This window comes from Eurytemora carolleeae, unplaced genomic scaffold, assembly GCF_000591075.1.
Source record: "Eurytemora carolleeae unplaced genomic scaffold, Eaff_2.0 scaffold74, whole genome shotgun sequence".
Classification (NCBI taxonomy): domain Eukaryota; kingdom Metazoa; phylum Arthropoda; class Copepoda; order Calanoida; family Temoridae; genus Eurytemora; species Eurytemora carolleeae.
The window spans coordinates 326,473-346,813 of NW_019396090.1; the positions used below are offsets into that span (position 1 = coordinate 326,473).

Consider the following 20,341-nt stretch of genomic DNA (forward strand, 5'->3'; position numbering starts at 1 on the left):
CTTGAATGTGAAATATTTAAGTTTGAAACTTTTATGAATTTTGAAAATCAGCAACAGCTGCAATAATGTTTTGTAAACTTGAAAGAAGAAAATGACTTGTTAAAACTAAAGAAATTAGGCAGTGCAGTACTTAAAGAATAGAAAATCATAGATCTACGATATAATTTAATATACTAATACAATACAAATATACTGTACATATCTATATAATTAAACTTGTATTTCCTCTGTACACGAAGTCTAGAGATTTTAATGCGATGATCTTATTCGCCCGTAACTATAAAATGTATCAATCTATCGGATATCAAGATCAACCGTTGAATTCCAATTAAGGTTAAGCTTATAAAACTGAAGAAAAAATTGTTCCACTCTTCTTATCAATATTTTTTCCAGTATTTTCGCCTGGTTTTTAGAATATGTAAACTGCTAATAACTGATTGTTCAGACCATATATACAAGCTGATAACTGATTGTTTAGACCACGCATACTAGCTGATCACTGATTTTTAGACTACGTATACGAGCTGATAACTGATTGTTTAGAATACGTATACAAGTTGATAACTGATTGTTTAGACCACGTATACCGGCTGATAACTGATTGTGTAGACCACGTTTAACGGCTGATAACTGATTGTTTAGACCACATTTACCAGCTGACAAATGAATTTTTAGACCACATATAAGTATAAAGTCTGATTGTTTAGGCCACTTCTACCGGCTGATAACTGATTGTTTAGACTACGTTTAACGGCTGATAAGTGATTGCTTAGACTACGTTTAACGGCTTATAAGTGATTGTTTAGACCACGTTTAACGGCTGATAACTGATTGTTTAGACCACGTTAAATGGCTGATAACTGATTGTTTAGACCACGTTTAACGGCTGATAACTAATTGTTTAGACCACGTTTAACAGCTGTTAACTGATTGTTTAGACCACGTTTAACGGCTGATAACTGATTGTTTAGACCACGTTTAACGGCTGATGATTGGACCCTGCAAATCAATAAAACTGAAGTGTCTGATACCGGGCAATATTTCTGCAGTCTTAATACTGAACCTAAACTCAGGAATATGTTCATTCATTCATTTATTCATTTATTCATTTATTCATTTATTCATTTATTCATCATTTCATTCATTCATTTATTCATTTATTCATTTATTTATTTATTCATTTATTCATTTATTCGTTTATTTATTTATTCATTTATGCATTTATTCATTTATTCTTTTATTCATTTATTCATTTATTCATTTATTCATTCATTTATTTATTCATTTATTCATTTATTCGATTATTCATTTATTCATTCATACATTTATTCATTTATTCATTTATTCATTTATTCATTTATTCATTTATTTATTTATTCATTTATGCATTTATTCATTTATTCATTTATTCTTTTATTCATTTATTCATTTATGCATTTATTCATTTATTTATTTATTCATTTATTCATATATTCGTTTATTTATTTATTCATTTATGCATTTATTCATTTATTCATTTATTCATTTATTCTTTATTCATTTATTCATTTATGCATTTATTCATTTATTCATTTCTTCACCTATTCATTTATTCATTTATACATTTATTCATTTCTTCATTTATTTATTTATTCATTTGTTCATTTATTCATTTATTCATCCTTTCATATTCATTTATATTCATCTAAATGCATTAAACTCATTCTTGTTGATATTTATATTCCTATGATTAGTAATTTTTCAATTCTTATTTTTTACATATTTTGCTATATTAATTTATTAATTCAAATTACTACATGGTCATTATAATTCATTCTGGACATAAGGAACCAGAGAAAATTCATTTCAAGTACCTTGCACAACTTTGTGACCTCGAAAATATTATTTTTTTCCAAGCAAAATTTCTATGTTCCTTAATTAAATATCATTAAATAATATTATTTAATATTATTATGTACCAGGAGAGTACAGGAGAGGTTCTCTCGGATTCCCCTGTGTATTCTGCAAACCCAAGGTAATCTATTAAAGGTGGTGTTAGCAAAAATGAAAGGGGGGTATAGAATAATACCGAATTTAATTCAGTTTTAATGGCTATTTATTATACCAATATATCTGTTTCGGATTTAAGGAGAAAATGGTAAAAAACTCTTAGTGCCCAAGAGTGTAGAGCCAATTATAAACTCAGAATATTGCATTTTTTCACCCCAATTTTAAATAATTCAATTTAAAGACTGAGTTTTTGTCACCAACTAAAATTGTCTAATCCCTATATCTTTACAATCTGATGATGTAAACCCTTGATATTTCAAACTTAGATTATTTGGTCTAACAGATATATCAAAGGTCTACGACATTGGGTAGCAAAGATATAGAGATTAGAAAAGTAGAGTTTGTGACAAAAACTCAGTTCCTTTAAAACTGTTCATTCAGCTTGTTACAATATTTAAATACCGGGGCATTATAATGAAGTTAATATTTCATAAAATTTTGAAATAACAAAATTTGCTGGAGTCACATTATAGGCAGCATTTCTTTCATTTTTTTAAATAACTTCGTTTTCTTTTTGCTGGAACAAATTTGGTAAAATTTGCATGTTTTAACATATTTACCAGTTTGTAAGACAGATTATAATGTTGTTAAGGCCGCAGTACATTAATGAACATTCTACATGGAATACAAACCAGATATGTGGAATTAATTTATAGGTTTAAAGGGATTGTACGCGTAATTTCAAATTACCCTCAATGCAAAGATGGCAATGCAGGGGACTTGTCCCATTTCTAACACTGAGTGTTAGAATTGGGCCAAATTTGCAAAGTTATCTTTTTCAAGAGTATATATCTTTAAATCCAAGGCGAGTAGAACAAAATTACACCGTATATTTATTAAAAAAATGGCTTAAACTATATATTGAACCAATTAATGTCAATTTTTAAACTAATGATAAAGTGTGAGAATTAGTTTTTGATGATTCTTGATTTCATTTTCGAACATATCCCGTTTTTTGAACCAAATACCGGATTTCAGCTCATGTCGCAATATCAGAACATGTTTTAAGACAATTACCGGATTTCATATCAATGTCAATTTTTATGTATTTACGCACTTTTAAAACAAAAACAAGCTTTTTTAAAAAGGAAAAAAAAAACAAAATAGGAAGTAAATACAAACTGTTATTTTATAATTTAAAAATCATTACAGCATATAAATCAAAATATTAATATCATTTGTTCTTACAATATAGATTTAACTAGAAATGCGTGAAACTGTTTGTTTAAAATGCTTGAAAATAAAGCATCCATATTCTCTAGTTTAAAAGATAAAATGTGGAAAATTATATTCTAGAAATAATTCAGAAGTTAAACTAGTCTTCATCAGATAATTTTTGTTTTCAGTGATTTATTTTGTAAGTTATGAAAGTGAGTTTTGTTTTGAATTGTGGATTATACTTAAAAACGCGACAATGTTTCAAATTCAGGATATGTTCGAAAATGGAAAACCTAAATTGTCTTGAAAACGGTCAAGAGATTTAATATAAAAGAACTTCTGTTATAATTTTTATTTTTTTTTAAAGTTTAAAATTGGGAATTGTTGTCCTCGTCATGTTTAATAAAATGTTGGTTATAGTTTTCATTATCGACTTTTACTCTGAATATGGGCCGGGATCCCGAAAACCCAGTCTTTTGTCTCCTGAAATGCCTGATTTACAACGGTATACCCTTAAAAACCTTGTTTTATCAAGTATGATCAAGAATATAACCCATGAAAGATATCTTCCATTTGGACATGAAGGGACACTTAAAATTAGCCTAACAATCCCTTTATTTTGCTAATAATCATTCTACATGGAAATCAAAACCACGTTAAATTATGTGTTCATTCACAACTTTTTGAAAAAAATGTTTTGAATTTCCAATATATTACCGGATAATTTCCAATATATTACCAGATAATTTCCAATATATTACCAAATAATTTCCAATATATTACCGGATAATTTCCAAAATATTACAGGATAATTTCCAATATATTACCAGATAATTTCCAATATAAAACCAGATAATTTCCAATATATTACAGGATAATTTCCAATATATTACCAGATAATTTCCAATATATTACCTGATAATTTCCAATATATTACCGGATAATTTCCAATATATTACCAGATAATTTCCAATATATTACCGAATAATTTCCAATATATTACCGGATAATTTCTAATATATTACCGGATAATTTCCAATATATTACCGGATAATTTCCAATATATTAACGGATAATTTCCAATATATTACCGGATAATTTCTTTTACTTATGTGTAAAATCAGATTTTTCAAAGATGAAAATAATAATTTCCCAACTTGTTATAAAAAATAATTTTGTTTCAGTACTCCGATTTCTTATATTACCGGAGCTCCCAGCATTTTTACCACTTCAGGAGACAATGTTCAATTAGGTAAGTTCTTTTAAGCAAGATCTCTTGAGCTATCAATTTCAAACACAGACATGATCTTGTAAACCATCAATGCCAAACACGGGCACGATCTTTTGAGCTATAGAAGTTAAACATGGACATGATTTCATCTACTTGTTCGCTAAATGAGGAACAATTCCTTCTCTCGCCGTAATCTAATGGGAGTATATTCCAACTAAATGTAATTGGGGTTCTATGTTAAAGTTAATCATCGTAATTACAAGCTTTACGTCGATATATACAACGGAATTAAGCTAATCATGTTAAATAGTTATTTAGTTAAGCTTATCACAATCCATGTTTGACATATTTTATCTACAGGCGTAGCTATGTTAGGTTAATTGCAATATATATAAGTTTTATGTAGCTATTTACAAGCGCATTTAGATTTACAGACAATGTACAACCTAATATATCTGGGTATTTTCAAGGTTACAAATACATACAAGGACATCCAAAAAAATTCTTTCTTTTTATTTTCAAAATTAGCCGAAGTATGATTGAAGGATGGACCAACAAGAAAAAAATAAAGAACAAGAAATATAGAAATCTCAAATATTTCCATCTGATATCATATGAATATTTAAAAATATTGTAAAAATTAAATAAAATAAATTATTAAAGCACTAATTCAGTGAAATGGGTCTTTTTACACTGCACAATTGCTGTTTCTCATGCTCATTGGACTTTTTAAACAACTAGATTCTAAAAGTCGTCTTACTATTTCAGAGTTTTCTGGTTATCAATGTATTACGAATAAATTTAGTGATTATACGTAAATTTAAAAAATTACATTTATTGCGACCATTCCTGAATCACTTTTTTACAATTACAAAATAAGCCATAGATCGAAAGAATTCATTAAATGTCGTATTCTTTACTTTCTGATAATGAAATGTTGCAGATATTTAGTTTTATAATTAAATGATTTTAATTAAATGTTTATATGGAGCTCTTTAAAACTGTTCCCGCATGTTCATGGCTATTTATTTATTTTCGCAAATACTGAGATTTACGTAAAATAGTATAAAACCCATTGAAAAATTGTCAAGACGACATTTGATAAATTCTTTCGATGTATGGCTCATTAAGGGTTTAACTGTAGAAAATTTTAATTAAACTTTTCTGGATTTTATTTTTGTTTTCATAAATAAAAACGCTGAAAAAGATTGCCAACTGCATTTAAAAATAAATGCGTATATATGTTCATTATAATTTGATAGAGATTGCCTGAAAGGAATTATTTAACATAATACTTGTCATAAATATGATAAAGATGATAAAGAAGATAAAGTATGGAAACAAAGAAAGCTGTAACTTAACAGCTGTGTCTTTATTTTGTTTTTGTGGTAAGGAATGGTTTATTTCTCTGAAGTTGTGTTGGGCACATTTTAAACCCAGTTACAGGGTGTCCCACGAAACATGACAGTTGGTGAATAGTTTTGAATGAGTTTTGAATTGGATATTAAAGACTTTTTACTGTTCATTTCGTTGAAAAAACATCTTTTCCTCGAATTTATTTTACTTTGAAATCAATTTTACTATAATATGATTGCCATATAATATTTTTATCATTCTCTTTAGTATCAAACAACTTAACTAATTATGGATGAAGACATTTTAAACTATTCACAAACTGTCATATTTCATGGGACACCCTTTAACACATAAAGTTTAAAGACGGCTTTTGTGTTTTTTTTTGTGTTTCAAGCTTTAAATAACATTTTTGTTCAGAATGTAGAATTAAATACCTAAATAAACACCGGCAACTATAATCATGACATTACTTTTCATATCTATCAATCTATCAGATAAAAATTTAGTGTGTTACATCGGGCGGATACATATATATGTATCTATAGGTAATAAACGTGCATTTCCACCCCCTGGGCGGAGAGTATTGAGTGGAATGAAAGTCGTCTTTGCTTCCTTTTTATGTTTGGAGGTTTAACTGTTTCTTGTTTAGAATGTAGAATATCTGGTTTAAAGAATCCTCCTCTCTCCTTGTACTGGACTAAGGATGGTACAGTACTTACTCCCAGGTTACTTTTTTAGACAATTTAATAGCAAGAAAATTAGCCCACGACACACACACATTGATCCAAAGATTGCAAAATCTCACTCAGAGATATGTGAGAAAGAGTCTGGGCTCTCACTCTCAATATCTATAAAAATTTTCTTAAAAATTTGAAAATCCTACCTACCAAAGTTGTGCAACCGACCTACAAAAGTTGTACATCCGACCTACTAAAGTTGCGCATCTGACCTTATACTAAAGTTGTGCATCCGACCTACTAATGTTGTGCATCCGACCTACTAAAGTTGTGCATGTGCATCCGACCTTGTTGCGTTGTTAAGTCACAGGATTGTAGTCGTGTGGATCGTGTTAGGTTTGAGACATTGATCAATTAATTGGTAGTGTTCGTATTGACACATAGCTAACAAGATTGCGCCCAGGTTGTGGCTTTGAAGTCACAGGATTGTAGCCGTGTGGATTCTGTCCAGTTAGAGTTGAATCGTTGACTGGTTGAACCTGGACTGATACAGTGTATGTGACAAACTTTTAAGAGTACGGCATTTGCTACACTGTCACAGTAAATTTTCAGTTAGTTTCATGTACCGGGCCGAACTTCAACAAACCAGTTCAAGCAGTACAGTACAAATACAGACTATATAAGACAAAACGGGACAGTACACCAAATGAATGATACCCTACCCTTCTAGTGAAATTAATGGGCTGTACCGTACGGTACAGTACTGTACCAAAGATGGAACTGTACATTACGGTTCAGGAGGATACTGTACTGTCCCACCCAGGGATAATATTGTACCTTACTAATAAAAAAGAAGGTACTGTACCGTGCTAGCTGCCCCCCCCCCCGCCGTTCCCCCCTGATATTTCACCTATATTTGTGTCCATCTAGAGTTTGCGCTTAAGCTTTAAACTAATACTCTAGCCTTACTCTAACCACCTTCTATAACAAGTTAAATTCGTTAAATTTCCCCAAACTTTACATAGTTTAGATAACACGGACTAAACTTTAAGTAAAAGAGACTGTTTACAAAAATCCATTTGGAAGAGATAAATTAAGATTATTTTCAAAACCCCGCGGTTTTTTCATGTGAACCAGAATGTCACAGCTGTAGCACGCACAATATATTGAATATCCGAGCTGGGCCAACCTTTGCGGTCCTAGTTTGGCCTGTACCTCCAATTTACAAATACTAAAGCGGCAGACCTGTGTGGTAGCTGATTATTTTGTAGCTTTCAATTCAAATGGCATTTTATGAACACTCCCTTAGGAAGTCTCCTTGAAAGATACAAATATTGCTTTTTAAAAGATTTTTCCTTCCTCCGGAGCGCGAATTCCTAATGGTTTATTGGAAAATATATTTTCCTTAAAACAACATTTTTTTCATTTTTTTCAATTTTTTTATTAAAGAGAAAAATAGAATTAAGACCTAGAATTTAGTTTCAATTAATTTCGTGAATTTGTAAAAAGCGGGAGTTACTTCTACATTTTGTATTGCTGATAAATCAAACATTCATTATCTTTATTAATTTTAAAGGTTTTGACCTTGCTAACAGTTAAAAGATTGATAGTTTTTTATCCATAAAATCCGTTAAAATAAAATTCTCGTAAGAGAGGTTTTGGATAGAAAAAAAATAAAATTTATTCAAAAATTTTTTCATGGTTCAAACTATTTTTTCCATTTTTCTCAACCCTTCTTTTTAATGCATCCCTCGGCCTTCAATTTATCATCTTTTCAAATTTGCATTTATTACACACAGTTATCAAAAAAGTGCAAACTCTCCCGCAAACATATATCAGCATTTTGCCAAATACCTATTTTACCTAAATCTTTAAAAACAAAAAAATATTTAGTTTTGTTTTGTGCAGGATAAGATCTGGAATATCCCTGGAGGTTGAAAAGCTTCCCGGAGTCTCACATTCAACCCTGTTCATGGGTCAAGCAACTCCAGCAGATTCAGGTAAAAAAGGGGTTGTTTAAAAGGGAGTGCCTGCCCCAAAAAAATGTTGTACAAAGATAGTCACAACAAGGCTCGCGCAGGGATGAAAGGTTGATACAGTACTGGTACATGGTGACGTCACTGATTAACACTATATTGGTGGAAAAATCCCAGTCCGCCGAAGAAATGCTAATCACGATGGTGTGTATACTCAACTACACCAGACCTTATCCCAAGACAGTTCTGAGCCCTATCCTCTGTGTCCTGTACCAGGTTATGATGTAGGCAACGTACAGAAGCTAGGATCCCTAGAATTGTATGACTACCTTACCCTATTCCAGGACCCATGGCACTATAGTCGCCCAGCAAGAAAACCTACTCCACTTTCCTCTTGCCCTCCTTAAGCGGAGGACTCCTTTTATCCTCCGAAAATGGAGAATCTTCCTCATTTCCTCCTCTTGTGGAGTCAACCAAAAACAGAATAGAAGTNCCTGGAACATCATTTTATAGAAAATCTAAAATTAATGTTTAAAGAAAACCAAATTATGAAATAGTCAGGATTTATCTCTAATTGGATAATGAGCTAGAGATATATGTTACTGCCATGCAATTTCTAATGGTTCTGAAACCAAACACATGGCTAAACCCTGATTGGATCAGGCGCTAATGGACTTGGCATGGGTTATACTGAGTAATCTCAATGGACTAGGGTCAATTTTAATCTGAACCGGACCGATCCCATGTACCGGCCTTAGTGATGAGAGGCAAGTACCTACCCGTCTCTATACTATGGCAGCCTGGTTTCAACTTTGATGGTGTGGCCCGACACTGTTTACAGTGCAGAACAGGAAGGTCCTGAAAATACAGTTGAATCCCAGTTTCACTACAAACTACACTCAGAAGAAGAATGTTAATTTTTTACAACATTATATCTGGTTAGATATTTGAAATTTAACACATTTTTAAAGTTCTCAATAGCTCAATTTCAAGTGGTCCCAGATTTACAAAGTTTAATGCCCAAATCGATTCAAAATCATTTTAAATTTCGTCAACTGTCGCTTTAATATTTGGTCGCTTATTTTATTTTTAAAGCATCTTTTCTAATATATCCATATTTTAGCTTTACAGAAAGTGCGCCATTGTTAATTTGGCGAGTAACTTCTTTAATATTCACCAATTGTACCCAGGGGTCCATATAATTCCATCTGATCAATCCCAAATGTTGATTGATTGATATTAGGGGCAGAAATAAACCCATAGAAAAAAGAATATATATTATAGGGGAATTTAAAGAATCTCTCGGTATGATTTTTTTCAGTCCCTTTCAGCCTGAAAGGGAGTTCAAAGAACAGTACACATTTCTGAAGTACGTAGTACATGTACACAAAAACTTGTCAAAGTTCACAATGACATAAAGTGAACTGTCATGCCCCTAAATGTACCTTGTAAATGTAAATGTAATTTGGGATCAGAAATAGAATTATATGGAATCCTAAATTATTTGCACCGTTAATAATTAATTGCTTATAAAAGTAATAATAATGATGATAATAGTTGTTTTAAACTTGAGAACCAAGCTTTGCCTTTCCCTAAAATTCAACCTACTCAGCCTACTTAACCTTCTTAACCAATACCATTCCTGTGGTTCTACCGAGTTTACTAATCTACTTAACCTTCTTAACCAATACCATTCCTGTGGGTCTACCGAGTTTACTAGTCTAAATTTGAGGCAAATCAATCCAGTAGTTCATTAGTTATGATAGCTGAAAGGGACTGAAAAAATTCATACCGAGAGATTCTTTAAATTCCCCTCTAATATTTATTCTATTATCTATGTTTTTATCTGATCAATAATGTGAAAGATATCGTCGTTTTCCATTTAAAATTTATTTAATTCTGATATTTCCTATAAGTTTTCTTGCAGTAGAAACCAGAAACAATGATTAATAATTAAATTTTTATTAGACAATTGAGATTTTTTGACATTACGCTCACAGTCCACTGGAGGGAAATCATTTGTGCGAAAGCGTATCAAATAAATTTTTTTTAGGAATATCAAAAAAATGGTTTGAAGTAAAGAAAACTTTTTTATTTAACACAATGCTTTTCTCACAGTGTCCTTGTCTTCAAATTAATATATTTTATGTATTAGATAATAATCATTTTATAGAAATTGTTTTGAACAAATTTATTCTCATAAATATCTTGCAAAAAATCTGAGGTTAAAGGAACTGCAAAGGAAAAATGAAAGGGGGTATAGGCTGAAGCCTGAGAATCTATCTAAAGACATCTCTATCTGATGTTTCTGTCTCGAGAAATTGAAATAAAACTGTGTCAAATTTATTCGAAAATTCGTATATATGCAATGTTGTATAAAAGTTGTAGTATTAAACAGATCATATTCAATAAATATGCAACCAATCTGAAACCGACGATATCTCACAGGAGTCTGAGAATCTCCCACAGGAGCCTGAAAATCTCAGTTCTGGTGACGTAATACGGACTATAGGGACTATATGTAATTTTATTATCAAATATATCTACTTTTATACAAAATTGCATATATATGAATTTACGTATAAATTTGACACAGTTTTATATCAATTTCTCGAAACAGGAACATCAGATAGATCGTTTTTATGATATCGCTTAACGCCTAAGTTTATCAGGTACGGTAGAATACGGAGGGGGGGGTTATAGTTTTGAAATGAGGATGTTTTAAGTTGGCATGGGGGGAGCTGTATAGAATCTTATGATTTCATTCTCTGCATTGTATTTACATATGTATGAAAATGGCAAAGTTATGATAATGGAGAAAACTTTTTCTTTAAATTTGCACTGGAAACATTGAACAGATCTTTTATTTCTAATTTTCTAATTGTCCAATTACAAAAACTCGGTTCTGTTCAAACAAATATTTTAAAATTTTTGGCTGTTTTTTACTCTTTAGAAAATATGAAATGGGAGAAATATGAAATAGGAGAAATATGAAATAGGAGAAATATGAAATAGGAGAAATATGAAATAGGAGAAATATGAAATAGGAGAAATATGAAATGAGAGAAATATGGCTATTTGTTAGTGTTTGATTATATTTAGGAGATTGTGATTATATGTGCGTATATAATTATGATCCAGAGATTGTGTTTGTATGTCAGTATTTAATTATGTCTGTATGGGTATGATTAGGAGAATATGCTTGTATGTCTGTATGTCTAGGAGAATATGTCTGTATGTCTGTATGTTTAGGAGAATATGTCTGTTTGTCTGTATGTATAGGAGAATATGCCTGTATGTCTGTTTTTTTAGGAGAATATGCTTGTATGTCTTTATGTTTAGAAGAATATGTCTGTATGTCTGTATGTTTAGGAGAATAAGTCTGAATCTCTGTATGTTTAGGAGAATATGCTTGTATGTCTTTATATTTAGGAGAATATGTCTGTATGTCTGTATGTGTTTAGGAGAATATGCTTGTATGTCTGTATGTTTAGGAGAATATGCTTGTATGTCTGATGTATCTCCTCCAGCTGTGGTTTCACTATTCGTATCAGAAGGTGACAGTTTTTAAAATTACTTTCTTACTTCTTGGTTCTTGGTTTCACTTTTACTAGTTTTCTCTTTTCCAGGAGGTAATTTCTCCTTTCATCGTTTTTTAAGGGGTTATTAAGACGATAGGGTTTAATTTAGAAAAGAAGATCAACTAAAAAAGTATGATCGAAGGGGGTAGGGAGTTGAAATTTTATTTGGTAGCTGCAGGAGGACTTCTTCTTTACCCCTTCTTCTCGTCTTTCTTCTCTCCTCTTCGTCTTCCTCTTTCTTCGCCGTTACCTCCTCTTCTTTCCATTTCCTCCTTTTCCTTATCATCCATGTGTCCTCCTTTTCCTTTCCATCCCAATCATTTTTTTTTAAGTTTATAAATTCTTTTCCTTTTCCCTCTTTCCGCTGATTCCTTCTAATTCTTCTCATCCTTAAGTTTCTTTTTATCCCATAGTTGTCTTTTCTTTTTATCCTTTTCCCTCCACCTGGTACATCTTCTCTACCTTTTTTCCTTTATTATTTCCTTTCAATTCTCATCACTTTCCCATTTTATCTGTTCTTAATTTTCCTTCATTTTTCTTTTAACTCCTTATCTAAGTTATGTATTCTATATTCTATATTCTATATTCCATATTCTACTACAGAATGGTTTAAATTAGAATTCTCTCCTATATTTGAACTAAACTCACTTATATTTATATATATATTAGATAGATAGATACAGTGCATACAATATATAGATAATAGATTGCATATTATTAGATAAATAGATAATATAGATCTGAACATATTAATAATCACTATTTATATTTATTATGTAAACATATTTATGAAAAATATTTATAATATGAACATATTTATGAACAATATTCATATATTTGTAATCTGAACATATTTATGAACATTACAAAAATTTACCTCTAACAAAATTCGATTTTTATCAAAGTTTAAAAATCCACGATTTTTTTATAAAATCCGCGAACTTTTTTTGTTTTTGCATTTATAAAGATTATTTTTATGTTTAGGATCTGAACAGTCTCCATTGTTGGCTAGTCTCAGTTCCTCAGGCGATTCATTCTCCTGTTCCCTCAACACATTGTTCCATTTTTCAACTTATCTATTTGTTTTTCTATTCATCTACCCATCAAGTCATTTATCTATCTATCGTTAGTTTAGTATTTCTATCATTCCAGCTTGTACCCTTATCCTTCTTAATAAAGTATTAGTATAAATTCATCATTCACATTGTGGGAAAAAATCAAAGAAAAAAAATAAACGGAAAAAGATAATGGAAAAAGTAGAGTTCCAAAAAATACATATATAAAAAAATGTATTCAATTTATTTATGTTAGTTACCGCTGGCTAATTTTAATGACTTGTTTAATTCTAATAACTGATAAACAAGGACAAAAAAATTATAAATTCTAGCAGATGAAACATTTTTTCCAAATTAAAATTTATTTTCAAAGAATTATTCTGAACAATACCAATGAGAGCCTTAAAAAAGATGATACATTGATCCCTTGAAATTGTTAGAATTGGTAATCATCCTTGAATATATCATAATTAGAATTTTAAATAATTTGGTCAAAGTTTAATACAGTAAACCACAGCTGAATAATAACTTTACTAATTCAGATTTAGAAATAAACATAAATGTAAAAATTAGGCTTAATTCACATTTATCCCGTTTTTTTTAATTAATCTTAACTTTTAAATGTTGTTTTCCATGCCATCCATATTTTCTCTGTACAGTTTACAATATTATAAAACTAAACATTTTTGCATTTTTTCTGGTTATGAAAATATTCATGGAGACATTTTTTTATTTCATGTGAGGATTTACAAAAAATTGATTGGTTGGAGACGTTTTGACGTTTGATGGCCGAATATAAACGAACCAACAGAGAAAGGAAAACCAATCTATATATAAATTTGGCTTGTCTGTCTGTTTGTTTGTCTGTCTGTTTGTTTGTCTGTCTGTTTGTTTGTCTCCAATAAACGTTAAAACGGCTGAACCGATCGGGCCCAAATTTTTTGAGGGACATCTAGGTACCCCAGGGAAGGTTTATGAATGATCAAAATTTCAAATATTTGTCTCCATCAAAATTTGATCTTCATTGAATTTTTGAAAATTTTGAAAATCCATGAAATTTTTGGTGAAAATCCGCGAATTATTTTTGTTTTGTTTTACGATGTACACAAAGAGAACATGTTCACAATTAATTTAGAAGAAGGGCTCGAAGCGCCCTCTAAGGCTAGTTATCAATATATATGTAAAGTAGTAATCTTGGTTTGGCTGCAGTTGTCTGTCTGTTTGTTTGTCCAATCATAACTCATGAACCTCTTGACCGACTTGTCGCAAATTTTGATTGTTTTCAGAATATTTCATCAAATACATTTTTCTCAGTATATTTATACTCTCGTCTTTTTAATTTAATTCTATTTGAAAAAAAGCTATAAATATTTAAGTTATCCTGAGCCAGCGATTTAAAAAATTCGGGAAAATACGGCTCGGGTCTAAGCTGTCGTTGGGCCTTATTTACAGCTTGAGCTTTCGGATTCAAGCTGCATTCAAGCTCCCAACCAAGATCTGTTTTTATTTTCACTGGACCTAACTCCTTAAGTCGAGCCTAAGATCTCGCAGCTGTCAATCACGTGACACAAGCTGTCTCGTCAGAGTTGGGTTTAAGATTGGATCTTAAAGTCGGGGTTAAGGAATTACGGCTCGAGTCGAAGTTTTTAAATCGCGGGCTCTGAAGTTAGAACTTTTGTATCTTAGGATCAAACTTTTATCTCCATCTTTATCAAAAACTCCTCTTAACCCTACTCATGCACGCTCGGCTACTTGAAAATCAGGATATGCTGGGGGGGGGGGGCAATTTGCCCCCCCCCCCCCCTAAATGTAATAGATCTCCAAATATGACAAATGATACATCATTGGAGAGCTCTTCTGCTCTACTTTTAGAATTTGCAAAAAAAGGCAAATTGAATTTTTTGCTAAATTCAGTTATACAATAAAAATATTTGCAAAATCTGTCCAAAAAATGATAAAATATAAATTTTTGAAAAGCCCTTGACCATGCCATTTCTAATATGCTTAAAAATTTGCAAAATTTTAAATAACCTGATTTGTAATTAAGAAAAACTAAAAATGTTCAAATTTCTTTTGACCGGAAAAAGTTGATATTTTCAGTCGTAAAATCCAACCTGGAGGAGCTACGAGATCACAAAGTCGACCCAATGTCACCACTTTAAACAACGGAGACTTATTTATACAAATTTGATTTAAGATAAATAAAATATATTCAAATCATTGGAATTTTTGATAAAATTGATCCAATTAAAATCGTTATTATCTCAATTACAAAAAGATTCATAAGTGACTAAAATTCTATGACTCATGATTACATTTGCAAGTAGAGAAAATAAAATCGTGCTAAAACCCTTGGAAAGTGTGAATAGTGAATAAATTGTAGAATAGTACTCTCAACAAACAATGGTAAATATGGTAATCAATTCATCTTATCTAACTATTAGAAAACTCAGAATTTCCGGAATGACATTATTATACATTGACATGAGCCCCCCCCCCCCACTGATTCATGTACTAAGTTAACTGATAAAAACGAGTTCGATGTAGTTTTTTTATTCAGTTTAAAGGTGTCATTCAAACAAATATGAAGCTCGTCATTTTAGCCATTATATTTTCTGCAGGTAAACTTATCAAACATGTGTTTTTACCATTTATAAACAATTTTAACAGTAAACTGTTCGGAATACGTATTTTAACAGTAAAAACATCAAAAAATTGCTCCAAAGTTAAATTTTTAACAAAAAATCGTATTTTCCGAACGAAAATTTAACGACATTTTGTCTTGTAAAAAATACCGAAGATTTGTCCATATCGATAAATTTTAAACAAAACTAAATTAAAAATTTTGAATATCTCATCTTGTAAAAAATTTGTTTGAAGGAAATTTTTTTTATTAAAATTTAAATACATGTCAGACAGTTTTTATTTAAATAAACATTTGATCGGAAAAAAAGTGCAATCAAATCCAAATCCAAATTTCAATTATTTGATCAAAGTTGCTGCCTTGGCCCTTGGAGGTCATGGAGGTCGAAGTGGAGGTCAAAGTGGAGGACGCAGTGGAGGTCGAAGTGGAGGAAGGAGTGGAGGCCAAAGTAATGCATCAGAAGAGAGTAGAGAGAAGAATGGTTTGGAAGACTGTTATCCAAGATATGGAGATTTTATGAGATACAATCAGTACAGGTATAAAGTATTACACGATGATTATAAGAAGTCGTTTTTCTTGGACAGTTTATAAACTATTAACCTCCCACACAAGTCGTTAATATGGCCTAGAGATGGTTTAAGAAATAAATCTAAAATAAATTAAACCATCATTGTAAGTTAAAATACCGAATAGATTCCATTTCTAAAGTCTAATACTTTTTGGGTAACCCTGTATGTTAAAAAATTTGTAATTAAGTTAGTGTTTTGAACACAAATATAAAATAGATTAAAAATGTAAAATCGTTCAGCTTAGAGGGACTATAAGCGTCATTACAAGTGACCCTATACACAAGGATGACAATGGTTGAAATCGTTCTCTGATCAATAATGTGGACGATATTGTCGTTTTTCAAAAGTTTTAAAAGTGCTTAATTCTGAAAAATCCTTTATGTTTTTCTACAATAAAAATGTGCAGGCCACTTTTGTATCGAACGCAAAATTGAAAAAAATCAGTTTTCATAAATAAAATCATTTATATATAATTCAATCATACTTGATCAGACAACACCTATAAGCTGGTACCGTTTTAAATCGGGCATTGCAATCTTTGCATTTTAGGGTCACTTAAAATTTCGCGTACGGTCCCTTTAAAAACAATTGTTGTGTCAATAAAGGTGTAATATTTAAAGGTGTAATAAGATTTGCGAGGACGGATCAGAAGCAACAAGAACTTATTTCAGGTAAAATTAAAGGGAGTGTTCACACTAAAAAAAGGGTGTCCCACTAAACATGAAAACTTAGATTAGACTGATGAGCACCTCTGATCTTTGATTTTTATCAAAAAAATTGCATGAATTACATATAAACAGTTCATTATCTTGGAAAACTAATAATCCGTGCTTTTTGGGGGGATTTTTTGGATACGCCCTTTGTTATTAAATAGCTGGCAAATATCAAAGACGATATTTAAATTGTTTCACAGGTGTCGCGTTTATTAAAATAACAAAATTCGAATAATTTATTTAAAGTTCTAGCTTGGGAACCCAGGGTTGACCTGATTACTCACAGTTACTCCCGCCGACAAGACCAACACAACTTAGAATTTGAAAACCAACATCCCCAGGCTTACCCGAGTTCCCAAATCAAAATGTGAGACAAATTAGTCCATGGGGTACCTGCGTTTTGATCGGACAAACAAACACTAGGACACCCAAACGTATATGTTTAAAAATCTATTTTAGAGCTGGTTCTCCTTGCGCTGATAATAGTACACCACTATGTCCTTGTACTGATGGAACTAGACCCACATGTACTGATGGTACAATGGCAAGGTAAACAGTACAATATTAGAAAGCTGCACAATGTACCATATTATTGAGAGCTGCACCACACAAGTTCACAACCCTGCAGCCACTTTAGTACATGTAAATTCAACCAAGAACCAGCCTAAAGTCAGACCGCGTCAACCTAGTTGTATCAGCTAGCCGATGTATGTCCAGACTGTACACTGTATAGTCCAAATTAGGACCGCAAAGGTTGGCCCAGCTCGGATGTACACTGGTTTTGCGTGGCACATGTACAATGTACATGTATCTTGTTTATTTTTTCATTATCTAGAAAACCATGCGCTGACAGTTCTTATCCAACTTTATCCTGCACCTATAAAACCGCTGGTACATTCATTATAATAATAATAATAATAATGATGGTAATAATAATAAATTTAAAAATATATTATTATGATATTATTGTTAAGGTTGGTGGAGAAGGAAACCTGTTTGTGTTATGGTCTGCCTTGATGGAAGTTCTCCAAGGTTCAGTTTTAAACCTTCAATATATTTTAGTTTAAAGGGACTGTATGTAGACGTAATCACAAGTTTAAAGGAACTGTTTGACATTGATAGCTTATGAGATCGTGCCCGCGTTGACATTGATAGTGAAGAGTTTTTAACTGATTGGCTCTCATGCCTCGTAGCCTCATGAGAGGGATTGAGTTGTACCTGGATTGATACTGGTCTGAGAGACTCTTATGGAGTAGGGCATTTACTACAGAATTTCTTCTTGGCTTCATGCCCCTCAAATGTTTTGTTAAATTACAATTAATTTCAGATCAATCTGTGCCGACAACTTCTGTCCCAAGTGCAGTCCTTCAACATTTACTACTTCAACATCAACTGCTGCGACATCAACTGTTTCAGAATCAGCCACTGCAGTTGTAACTAATGCTGTAACTGAATCAGCAACAGCTGTGACCAATGCAGCAACAGCTGTAATTGATACCGCAACAGCTGTAATTGATACCGCAACAGCTGTAATTGATACAGCAACAGCTGTGACCGATGCAGCAGCAGCTGTAATTGATACCGCAACAACTGTAATTGATACAGCAACAGCTGTGACCGATGCAGCAACAGCTGTAGTTGATACAGCAACAGATGTTATTGATACAGCAACATCTAAATAGTCAACTTCAGCTAATATACAGGATTTCAGAGATCTAATAGACTATTGTATATTTCAGAGATCTAATAGACTATTGTATATTTCAGAGATCTAATAGACTATTGTATATTTCAGAGATCTAATAGACTATTGTATATGAATCTATTCAGTTTTATGTCAGATTTTTAGTTTTGTCTTTAAGCTTGTTTCTTTACTATAAACAGCCAAATAATTTAAATTTTCCATTAAAAGCAAATTATATGCTAGGCACACATATGTTAAACTTTCAAGTCTTTACATTTAAATTATTACAGGTGTTGCCCGTGGAATTAAAATTTTTTTTACTTTTGATTCTTAAAAAATCGATTTTTGAAATTTACAAATTTTAGAATTGTATTGTGCTTAAACCATAAAGAATAAATATTTCAATTTTAATTTAAACATCTTGGGGTTAGGTCGGTAAAGTTAGGCAATTTTTTTTTTAATCGCTTTGCATTTCTCTCATTGTGAAACTTCTTTGAAAAGGATCGTTTTGAAAACATTAGTTTTCGGTTTAAAACGATGTTTTTTAAACCATGAAAAAAAATATTGGAAGTTATACTCTTAGAGAAAGAAAAGAGAGCAATAACAAAAAAAACAAAAAGATAATTTCAAAACTTTGGAATAAGAAGACGACTTTTAGACTCAAGTTATGACTTTAAATAGCCCATTGAGTACAAGACAGAGCAAATATGCAGTCTAAACAGATCCATTTCATTTAATTAGAAATTTTATAAATTACTAGTAAAACTGTTTGCTTTGTAACAACATTTAATACACTTAAATATTACTTTAATGTCGTCTTCCTATTATACAGTTTTCTGGTTCTCGTATACATTATATACAGAGAAATACAAAGCAAAATGAAGGAGAACAAGGAACATAGAAAGGAAGATGAGAACTAACAGAAAGGAAGGGTTAAATATTAGCAAGAAAAGAGAAAGCAAGCAGAAAGGAAAAAGGATTAATGGCAAACTAGGATCAAGTTTACTTGCAGAAAGGCGCAAAAAATCGAAAATGAAAAAGGAAAAAAGAAAAATGTACAGATTAAAAAATTTAGTAAGATAAAGGAAAGAGATAAATATCAGAAAGGAAAGAGATTAATATTAGAAAGGAAAGAGATAAATATTAGAAAGGAAATAGATAAATATCAGAAAGGAAAGAGATATATATTAGCTGGGAAAGAGATAAATATTAGAAAGGAAAAAGATAAATATCAGAAAGGAAAGAGATACATATTAGAAAGGAAAGAGATAAGTACTAGAAAGGAAAGAGATAAATATTAGAAAGGAAAGAGATAAACATTAGAAAGAATAGAGATAAATATTAGAAAGGAAAGAGATAAATATTAGAAAGGAAAGAGATAAATATCAGAAAGGAAAGAGATACATATTAGAAAGGAAAGAGATAAATATCAGAAAGGAAAGAGATAAATACTAGAAAGGAAAGAGATAAATATTAGAAAGAAAAGAGATGAATATTAGGAAGGAAAGAGATAAATATTAGAAAGAAAAGAGATAAATGTTAGAAAGAAAAGAGATAAATGTTAGAAAGGAAAGAGATAAATATTAGAAAGAAAAGAGATAAATATTAGAAAGAAAAGAGATAAATGTTAGAAAGGAAAGAGATAAAT

The 20,341-nt window shown here is 31.1% G+C and overlaps 2 protein-coding genes across 3 annotated transcripts; both read left to right on the forward strand.

The window, feature by feature from the left end:
- The first annotated feature begins 1,950 nt into the window (after nucleotides 1-1,950).
- LOC111718399 (uncharacterized) lies at nucleotides 1,951-13,223 on the forward strand. Of its 2 annotated transcripts, XM_023493977.1 has the most exons (6): nucleotides 1,951-2,014; nucleotides 4,392-4,459; nucleotides 6,444-6,519; nucleotides 8,380-8,471; nucleotides 11,942-12,004; nucleotides 13,013-13,223. In XM_023493977.1, exons 1-6 carry the CDS (start codon nucleotides 1,953-1,955, stop codon nucleotides 13,156-13,158), a joined length of 507 nt encoding a protein of 168 aa, XP_023349745.1. In that variant the 5' UTR covers nucleotides 1,951-1,952; the 3' UTR covers nucleotides 13,159-13,223. The 2 variants fall into 2 exon arrangements, with proteins under 2 accessions (XP_023349745.1, XP_023349746.1); XM_023493978.1 differs by lacking the exons at nucleotides 11,942-12,004; nucleotides 13,013-13,223 and adding an exon at nucleotides 11,640-11,842.
- Nucleotides 13,224-15,610: 2,387 nt separating this feature from the next.
- Nucleotides 15,611-18,998, forward strand: LOC111718417 (uncharacterized). Its single transcript, XM_023493996.1, has 7 exons — nucleotides 15,611-15,704; nucleotides 16,080-16,263; nucleotides 16,917-16,967; nucleotides 17,469-17,558; nucleotides 17,845-17,900; nucleotides 17,984-18,041; nucleotides 18,337-18,998. Exons 1-7 carry the CDS (start codon nucleotides 15,668-15,670, stop codon nucleotides 18,689-18,691), a joined length of 831 nt encoding a protein of 276 aa, XP_023349764.1. The 5' UTR covers nucleotides 15,611-15,667; the 3' UTR covers nucleotides 18,692-18,998.
- Nucleotides 18,999-20,341: the final 1,343 nt, after the last annotated feature.

Coding starts and splice junctions, on each gene's coding strand:
- LOC111718399 (XM_023493977.1), top strand. CDS start 1,953: ATGTACCAGGAGAGTACAGGAGAGGTTCTCTCGGATTCCCCTGTGTAT. Junction 4,460..6,443: donor AGGAGACAATGTTCAATTAG/GTAAGTTCTTTT, acceptor TTTCTTGTTTAG/AATGTAGAATATCTGGTTTA. Junction 12,005..13,012: donor TTCACTATTCGTATCAGAAG/GTGACAGTTTTT, acceptor TTTTATGTTTAG/GATCTGAACAGTCTCCATTG.
- LOC111718417 (XM_023493996.1), top strand. CDS start 15,668: ATGAAGCTCGTCATTTTAGCCATTATATTTTCTGCAG. Junction 17,559..17,844: donor ACTGATGGTACAATGGCAAG/GTAAACAGTACA, acceptor TTCATTATCTAG/AAAACCATGCGCTGACAGTT. Junction 17,901..17,983: donor CTGCACCTATAAAACCGCTG/GTACATTCATTA, acceptor ATTATTGTTAAG/GTTGGTGGAGAAGGAAACCT.